The sequence below is a fragment of the Poecilia reticulata genome, linkage group LG12 (assembly GCF_000633615.1).
Source record: "Poecilia reticulata strain Guanapo linkage group LG12, Guppy_female_1.0+MT, whole genome shotgun sequence".
In the NCBI taxonomy this organism is placed as follows: Eukaryota; Metazoa; Chordata; class Actinopteri; order Cyprinodontiformes; family Poeciliidae; genus Poecilia; species Poecilia reticulata.
Genome location: NC_024342.1, coordinates 12,159,221 through 12,169,037, shown reverse-complemented (window position 1 = coordinate 12,169,037; position 9,817 = coordinate 12,159,221). Strand labels below are relative to the sequence as shown.

At 41.4% G+C, this 9,817-nt stretch overlaps 1 protein-coding gene across 1 annotated transcript in view; it reads right to left on the bottom strand.

Moving 5' to 3' along the window:
• Window positions 1-9,482, bottom strand: part of palm2akap2 (PALM2 and AKAP2 fusion) — a 40,340-nt gene extending 30,858 nt beyond the window's left edge. The window contains exons 1-4 of the mRNA XM_008424547.2: window positions 9,324-9,482; window positions 8,844-8,865; window positions 6,963-7,088; window positions 4,721-5,557 (exon numbers count right to left, since the gene is read on the bottom strand). Coding sequence (XP_008422769.1) covers window positions 4,721-5,557; window positions 6,963-7,088; window positions 8,844-8,859 — 979 coding nt within the window. The 5' untranslated portion in view covers window positions 8,860-8,865; window positions 9,324-9,482. The remainder of the gene's footprint in view (window positions 1-4,720; window positions 5,558-6,962; window positions 7,089-8,843; window positions 8,866-9,323) is intronic.
• Window positions 9,483-9,817: the final 335 nt, after the last annotated feature.

Genomic DNA, 9,817 nt, shown 5'->3' with positions numbered 1-9,817 from the left:
AAAGCCCATTAAAAATGCCAACTTTGCATTAAATTATCATAATTTACAAATTCATGCAAAGTTGGCACTTTTAACTTTTAAGAGGTGGGTGGATCGATCCAAAAATATCACCAATAGTGTTACCAARTCGGTATTAGCACTGGATCGATACTATACTTTRGTTTCATATTTCCTCTTGAAATGTATTTTATTTTTGCACTTCAGTTTCTCAGCCTCACCTAAAAGAATATTGTTTCGATTTTCTTTCTGTCCATYGTTGTTGKGTTTGGTAGGCACTTACCAACTTYRCACAAATYCTATTCTAGGTTTTAACAGAAATAATTAAAAGGAAAGAATGATTATATGTCAAACTTAAATGATAAAAATTGTCCATATCACTATTGGTGATACTGGCCCAGTATTTACCTGGTATCTTATCAATAACAAAATATGCCCTGTTTACATATCACACACCTCTACTAAATACTATATAAGTGGGGGTAGATATTTATGCCTGTCTGTTTGATTTTGACTGTGAGTGAACTTGGGTTAGACTTAAAACAAGATCATATCAAAAGGATTGAATGTTTTTGTGTAATTAATTCAGATGTTTTGTTCCCTCTATCAATGTGACAAAAAAAACAAAAAAAACATGCTGCCCAAATGTTCTGAGCATAATGCCACAAAATTATGTTATGTAAAATCTGAACCCTAACAAAATATGCGTGCTTTGTTAGTGGCAGTGGATATTATGATAGCTGGGTGSAGTAAGGACAGCTTGTGATCKCTTGTCAGCAGCCAAAGAAAAAAAGTGAATGTTAGAGACAGATGGAAAGAACAACAAGCAGGAGACAGCAGGGGGTTCACTGGAGAAACTCAGCTTTATTGACAGAAGATAGAGAGAGAGGTTACAGATGTCAGAGCAGAGAGGGAGAGAGTGGAATAGAGGACGTGACAGAGTGATAGGGAAGTACGGAGAGAGGTGTGAACAATAGAAAATGGCTCCTTAATTTTTGTTTCAACAGTCCAAACAACCGTGAGGGTAGAGAGACGGGAAAAGGGAGACTCCTACAGATTCACAGGAGTACTGCAGGCTTGGCAGTGGGGCTGGTAAACTGAGTTTCCAATGTGTTTGTCCTCACTTTACATCCCAACAAACAGAAACCCAATCGGGGAAGCTGCATTGGTCTTCCTACATTCCCAAACTGTAATAATGCTTTCTAATGAAGGTTTTTGTTGGTTTTTTTTGTCCACTACCTTGCTCAATACTGAGAAAACAAGAAAATAAAAAAAAAATWAAAAAACTCTTTCCAGCATGCACACTTCTGGATACTTTTCTCAGAGATAAAACCAAAGCAGGACGAGGCATGTTTTATCCAACCCAGGTGAGCAAAGAAGGATTGTTATTCTCATTGTCCTCAGCCTTCAGAGCCATTCGGTTTGCTTGGTGTAAATAAAATATCTCATATCGCAAGAGATTTGAAACAACAGTTTCAAACAAACGGGGGAAGAGTTATGTGTGGTTAATGGTGAGATCACACACGGCAAAGCAGTGGGTTGAGTGGAAATATAAAGATCTTAATTGTGCGCTCAGTGACTAAAAAGGCATTGCAGAATATTTCTAATACCATAATTTGAACTATTCTCTGTACCTACAAACATGTGGTAAATAAATGCATCAGTAAATAAAATATAGAGGRTATTTACATTCTTTTTAAACATAGGATGCCAGATTCTAGCATACCTGCTCAGTACCTMWTMCAATAGCTTGCTGGATTTACTGACATTTGCTGTAGCCGGTCACATTAAAGCATATTTTTCGTTTTGAAGAGTAAAATGCAATTCCATAGYGGGAGCTCAGTGTATGATTTGTGGACAGAATCACCTACAAAAAACATATTCATGAGACCACTTAAGGCTGGAGTTGTTGTTGTTTCCACCAGAGTTAGCAGCCAGAGCAGGTGGGGAAGTTAGGTTCTTTAGTAGAAGATCAGGGTCAGTAAACGAGTCGATAAATGACTGTAGAGAAGTATTAATGTTGTGTTTAAAAATCAGAGTGCAGAGGCATATATCTGGTAAAGTCTTGAAATTCTCGCACTATTTTAAATATATTTATATATATAATATATAGACAGATTAAATCTGGATATTTACTTTACACCTTATTAAAGATTTTTTTAAAAACACTGCTTTTGGGTTTTGAAATTATTATTTTATATGTGAAAACACACAAAATATTGTGTTTTTGTTTTCCCAAAAAATATTTCTGAAATCTGAAATATTTCTGAAATCATCTCTGTCCTGAACTTAATTATTTTTTTTATTTTATTTCATCTCATCTAGTTTAGATGGATGTTTCAACACATTGCTTATTCTTGACAGTGGTCAGCTGCACATGAATCTAATACCACTAATCGTCTGATTTAAAACTGGAACACGCCCGACTGGTGAGTGAATCATGTCAAGATCAGAGTACATGCATTAAGCAAGTTAGGTGAGTTTCCTGATTTTTTATTTTTTATGGCAAACTGGAGTTACAAATTCCTTCACAAATCCTTGAGAATTTTTAGCATCCTTCTAGCCAAAGGCTGTGCTGACTGTAGAAAGAGCTGGCAGTGCTTTTAGTCTTTTTGTTTTTGTAAAAAGTGTAGTATTTGTTTAGTTTTCCACATCAGTTAAGTGATGCTACAAAAAAATACTCATTAAAAGCATGTAACTTTTTTTTCTCTCCAATAAAAGCTCATAAGAGCGCAGGTACAACTGTAACACCAACGTAACTTCTGTGTCCGTAGTTGCAAATTGTTTTACACACTGGAAAAGTTGGCTGTTTTGATCTTACTGGCTGCCAAATGGTGATCCGGACCTTCCTATTGGCTTGTGAGTTAGGAAGAACAAGAATGAGAGGAAATGACCTCAGCAGTGGAGCTGATGGAGTTAGTGGTGGAAGCAGCAGAGGGAGAAGAGAAAGAAAACAAAAGGTTTCTCGCGGAAACGCGCATCGTTGGATTTTTGAGTTTCAAGACAAAGCAAAGTGTGGTTGCATAAGAGAAGCAAAGAAATAAAAGCCTAATAGAAACATCTATTTATCTCTCTATTTTGTTAGAACTATCTTTGTTGGTAGWATGAACAGGCACGTAAAGAAACCAAGGCAACAAATACCCACCTCTCCTGCCTCTGGAGAGAGACTCTGTACAAGGAAAAGTGTGGGCTGGTTCAGTTCGTACATTTCTCTGTGTGATTGTTTTTGTTGGCGTGTGTCGAACAGGAGGCTGAGGGTTAACAGAGGAGGATGTGGCCTAACAAAAAGAGTTAATGAGAAACAAGTGGTGCTTTGTTTGAACGCTTAATAGGCTGTAACACCAGGGGAGATGATTCGGTTGGTTGATGTGCGACTGATTGTCTGTAAAGCCCTGTTTATAGAAAGCTGATGCAGCCTATTGTTTTTCTTCACCTTTGCCCGGACTGACTTTTCTGTAATCATAGTTTTCTTTGGCAGATATTCTCATCCCTTRAGCTATTCCAGTTTTTGTCACCTCAAAATCACAAACTTCACTATTTTATTGGGATTTTACCTCATAGACCAAAGAAATTGGTRCATAATTGTAGAGCGGAAGGCAAATGAGATATGGTTGTCACCTTCTGTAATAAAAAGAAATCTTAAATGTGCGGCATGCGCATGTGTCTACCTTCCCTCACTGTTATTATAGCCGCAAGTCTTTTGATGAGCAAGTCTCTATTCATCCAGAGACTGAAATCAATGCCCAATCTGTTTAGACAGGAGGGAGAGTTTTCTGAACATGAACTTTCAGACTTGCCACAGTTTTTTAATTGGATACAASTCTAACCTTTGACTAGGCACGAATAATACTAACATTAATATATTTTGGAAGGTGAACCCAAGTCTATTGTTGCCCCTAGCAAGTTTTCTTTCTGGGATTTCTCTTTCTTAAGCATAATCAAACTTGACATCGACTTTGACTAGCTTCCACGTCCCTCTTGGAGAAAAGCATCCCCACGTCATGACACTGCCACCAGTGTATTTCAYGATGGAGATGGTGTTCTACGTCATGTTCAGTGTCAGGTCTCTGCTACACACAYGTTTGCTCTCATCCTAATAAAGTTCCTTCTTCCACACGTTTGCTATGCTATATTTGTTGAATGCTAWGAAGCATTMAACAAATATTAACGACTTTCTTTCAAAGAAATTTTTCCTTCCTGCCACTTTTCCGTAAAGGCTGGGTTAATCTCGTCTTCGTTCACTTGAGACGTTTTCTATTTATGAATATTTTTGAAAACYGTTGGTTATTTTTCTTTTATTTMACCATTATATGCCACTTTCTGTTGGTCTAGCAAATAAAATCCCAATAAAATCACATACAACATGCGTAACAGCTCAAGGGGTATGAATATTCTTATGAACAGCTTATTTTCTCCATCTTATTTGATGATCTGAAGTCACAAATTACTGCATTGTCGGATAAGACAGCAGATGGAAGTGTTACAGTGGTAATGAGAGAGAAAAAATGATCAGGTGGCTGAGTAGAAAGTCAAAAGTGAGACAAGAAATGGAGTGTGTTTGTGCATGTTGGCCAGTCATTCAGAGTCCAGAGGAGGAAGCCAGAGCTTCTGTTAGTAATCATCCAAACACAGCGCAGAGGAAGGTGATAATAAAAGGTTGGAAGAGGGAGAAGACTCAGTCACATGAGGATGCAGCACTGGCACCGTTTCCTCTTGTCCGTACCTGTGGTGGGGGTGAGGCCGGGCGGCAGGGCTATGTTTGCTTCTGGGTTTGCAGGGGGTGAGGACGCGCTGTCCGGTTCGCGCCCGTCAGACGACAGTTCCGTGCTGATGGCCTCGGACGTGGCCGGCCGGCCCGACACCAGGTCGGCGGCGGTGCCGTCGATGATGGAGATGTCGGTGACCGTCTTCTCCCTCAGGGATTTCTCGTCGTCTTCGTCAATGAGCACAACCTCGGCCTTGACCGCACCGTCAAAGCCGAGCAGCCTCCTGCTCTCACTTGTGTCCTCAACGTCCTGGTAGCCGAGGAACACCATGGTGACGGGGTGCTCCGTGCTGGCTTGGGGCATGGGGCTGAGCTCGTTGCTCTGATTGGCTGATAAACCTGGTTGGGTTGTAATGGGAGCAGAGGAAGGGGGCATCATGCCCAGCCGGGTTTCCCTTTGGAGGGTGACCTGGGCTGGTGGACTGGAAGGAATGGATGGTGGGGCACAGGAGGGAGGTGACAGATCGTCAACATCAGCAGGAGAAACGTAAGCTTGACGCGGAACCGGGGTCACCGTCACCTGACCCCTCYTGCTGTCTCCTCCTCCTCCTGCATGTGAAGGCCTGGCAGCTCGCTGCACTAACTCATCGACCTGTGCAGAGCTCCAGCCGTTCTCCACGGTGCTGGTGGAGACGCCCCCAGAGGAAGTGACCTCGTAGACGACTTTCCTGCCATCGTCGTAGACCTTGACCCCCCGCGAAGCCGCCTCCAACGGGCTGACRCGATTGGCCGACAGGATGCGCTGCTCGCCGGTCTTCGGGTCGTGCTGAACGTTGATCTCCATGGCGAACATTGCTGTTAGAACAGGAAGTGTGGGGCAGGAGGGAGGGGAGAGTGGGTTTGWAGGAGGAGTTAAGGTGTGGGTTGAGGRTAGTGAAAAGGGGGARGGAGGGGGGACAAAAAGGTGAGGGGATGAAGTGGGAGGATCCACAAACAGTTTCTTAAAAAAACATGATAATTAAAATCATATCTGTTAAGCTGTTAGTAAATTATCAATTTATCCAGAATATTAGGGAATCTAATCAGTATAGGAAACTAAAATATTTTACTGTCAACATGTTGAWACCAAGTCAGGATAAACAGACAATGGTAAACTTGTCACCCCTTATAGTTTTGTATTCAACTTTCCTTTTTAAATTAATCAGTGCCTAAAAATTTTAATTAATGACTTCTGACTTTCTATYTTTTTCAGTGTATTAATGGTATGACACGGAGGCCCACTTCTAAAGCCACTCTTCAAAATTGGAAAGACAAAAGAACAGGCTTTTCAAGCGAAGTGATGAAAAAAAAAAATCAACTGGACCAAACTTTGTCAAGTCAAGAAAGAGCAAGAGTTTAAGGGGATAAAACRACGGTAATGGAGAATTGGGTCAAAGACCGGCATCTTGGGGTCACCGGAATCTTCATACCAACCAGAAGATGCCATGTATGTGACGGCTGATTGTTTGGGGGGTGCAAATAAAATTACTTTTTCTATCCCACCATCACGAGTCCCACTTATTGGAAAAAGAGGGTTGTACAAAAGTATAAACATAGCAGGACACTRACATTATAAAAAAAACAAAAAAACGATTGTTYTGCTCTAATATCTCATGCTCTATTGAATAAATGTAATTTTTTTAGTGTGGGCTCATGCTGCTGCAATAACTTTGCAGATTGTTATAGAAGTGCCAATAAGCATGAAGGTCGCTGTACAAACTCSGCTCCCACTGTGACTGCCGCAACTGCACTGCTGCTAAAGTTRAGCTTTTGTTTTTCAGGGCTCACTGCACAGTCAGCAGCCCTTTATAGTATGTAATGAATTGAGCATGCAAGATAAAGAACCCATACTTTCATGAACTGTGWCATTATTTCTCGGGTGCAGTATGCATTTCCATACTAAAAGTAGTTCAGATCTGCTTTTTCCGGTGATAATACTAGTAAATACACAGGTTTGCTAATGAAAAAGTAACTGAAAGCATTATCTTCCATCTTTGATATTMAATAGCTTTCATTTATGTGGATATTTAGTGGAATAAGTTATCCTGGGTAACTTTCTGAGAACTTCAGAGTTGAAAATTGGCTCAGATGTGCATATATATAACTCGTCTGTTCTTCTAGTGAGGTCATACCGGTCATAATCCCTCTTGGCTCAGACCCAAAACCTTTCTATCCTCTCTTCCCTCCCTCCCTCCCTCTTTTTCTCCTCTCTTGCTCTTACCGGGTCTTGACGTGGTGTGCTCTCCAGAGGCGGGTCGGCCGCTCCGGAGATAAGCGGCCAGGTCTAGGAGGTTGGGATCGGGATCCGAGTAGTCCGAGACGGGGGCGGACATTCTGCCGGCAGCATCTAGTGAGAGGGAGCGCAGGAGGAGAAATGGCACATGGTCAGTGAGATGAGAGAGAATCACACTCGACTCTAACTCTGGGCTRTTAGAGATCCGTAAACACGAGCACGCTGGGGACACTCACACACACACCTCAGTGATGTAAAGCCACACCCGTGCGAAAATAATACACACATGCACAGAGCCCAGCCTCTCTACAGGAAAACTAACCCCACCCCTGCGCGACCGTGACCACCCCATCCACATAAACACCGTCCCACTCTCCCTCTCGGTTTCTGTGTTAGTGCCAACACTGGTACCCCTGAGGTACAGTGCTTATGCAGCAGAAGTGTGTGCAAGTCCATGATTGTGTATTTGTCTGTCCGCATGCGTGTCTATACGTGTGTGTCTGCAGGAACAATGCATCAGGGGCTTACGAGGCTTGTTGGTGAACAGTGGGGAGATAAAGGCAGCGGCTAGAAGGTGCAGAGTCATGGCCTAATGTGTATGTGTGAGCTACAATAGTCTCGCTGAGCTTCATTGTGTGTGTGCGTGTGTGTGTGAGTTAGTTTTGGTTYGGTGCATGTATATATTTATGTCTATGTGGATACGTGTGGCTGGCTGGCTGTGTGTTTGGGGGATTCAGGAGCGAGCTCTGGCTTCCATCTCTCCTGCCTCAGYGAGACTATTATTCACCCACCCACCACGCAGATACACACAAACACGGTTCAGGGTCAAGTTATTGCACTTTCATTGTATGCGTGCGTGCATGTGGGGGKGTGTGTGTGTGAGTAAATTTGTTCCGTTTTCTCATTACCGCAGCCTTAAATTGTGCAGTTTCATTAATGCAGTACAATGTCCAAAATACACGAGCAAACAAGGCCTTTATAATAAACCACCAAAGTCAGCAAAAGTAGATGATAAAAAAAAATGCTGCAGCTGGTTTAATCATCATGAGCTCATCCAAGAAACCCACTTGTCTTCGGCTACAGTGTCTTTACCTCGTTTTGCCTTTGCAAAATATCTTACGGAACATTTACATTTAAACAAGGATATTAATARAGTTCACAAACTGCCATGAAAAAACAGCCTGATGCTACTCAGTGTATCCAATCCTGAGGATTAATTCACCCCAGATTAGGACTGACTCTCCAGAGCCTCTTTCTAACTTTCAGATAGAAAGTTGCCAAAGTRTGGTAAATTTGGAAAATCTCCAAAGGCCATTTTGACCCTACTAGACTCTTTCAGCGCCATCCTAACATGATGCTGATATCTATAGTATAACATTGGCACTGGCGTGGAGCTTGGGGAGTTTCTGCACCTTCATCATCAGTTTCAGTCTACAGGTGAAGGCGGAACCGCCATCAGTATTTTCATCAGCTTAACCAGCAGCATAGGAGGCTGCAGTTTATTTGATTTCCTGTCCAGAGTGCTGCAGATTGCTAAGAGGGATGACCTGTGCTAAAATTTCAAACCAGGGAAGTGCACCGTGGATTTATCTTGGCGAGTGCTTATAGAAAACAATAAAATAAAATAAAACATTTTCTAAAAAAAAAAGAAAATCTATTTTTTTTTAGGTACCGGTGATCTGGTTGAGTCCTTACTGTGCCTCAGAAAACCTCTCCAACAACTTGTAAAGATCATCAACGGTTATTTTTAATGCCAGGATGCAATTTTAGTTCAGTGTAAAAACAAAAGAGGCATCATGTGACTATTACAGGAGAMCTGGCCTCATATCATGTGAGCATTTTTCTGTGTGTATTTTTCATTTGTCTTACCTTTATCCTGGGTCATCAGACTCTGCAAAGAGACGAGACAAAATCTATTCAAGCTATTGCAGCAGAGCAGGCCAACAAAATATGAATCTAGTCTAATTGATCTCCAGCAGTTTATTAATATGACTGCTGTCTTAGTGCTATTCATATTCTTTGTGCTCTCAGGTTAATGAGGTTGCTTCATTGTTTTGATGAGCATTAGTATTTTAAATTAGCCAACGGAGCACAACAGATTAAATATAAAAAAAGAGAAGCGCTTAGGTTGAATCCTTTGTCCGAGAAATCACATTGTCAGCAAAAAAACAGAAAAAAAACTGATTGAAAATAAACCAAAAACTATAATTTGTGGGCAGCTGACATTTATTTTAATGCCAGAGTACAGCACTAGTCAGATCATTTCCGTGTTTTCAGACCWTTCAATTAAATGTCACAAGCTACTACATTATTAAGGCTTTACRGATTTATTATTATTTTATTTTTTACCTTTTGCAGGTCTTCTATGGAGCGCTCCGTCTCTTTCAGACGCTCGCGAAGAACTTGCTCTTTGGCAGAAATTTGAGACTCTTCACTCTCAAGWGMASCAATCTCAGACTCCAACCTGCAAGCAGACAAAAATCCCACGAAAAGGTTGATGTCTGTACAGGTGAAAATTAGATAACAGTGTCATGTACATCAGAAAACATCTCTCAAACTGTAATGTAGCTGAGGACTGAGCTACAATATTACTGTTTTGACTTCAAGAAGAATCAGTTTCCTGGCCTTTTTTTTTTTTTTTACCCCCTAAGCCTTGACGATTTTTACACATCATAAACAAGACTGTGTTCATACCAAAGCATGCCCACTCCATGCTCTGAGATTTTTAAGAGATGGATGTAACAACAATACTAGGAAGTTCTCTGGGAGGAGGACCACGGCTTGTTCCCTTGCTTCAGATTATGTCCCTCGGGGGAAATGCGGTATTTGTGAGGTCAGAGTGT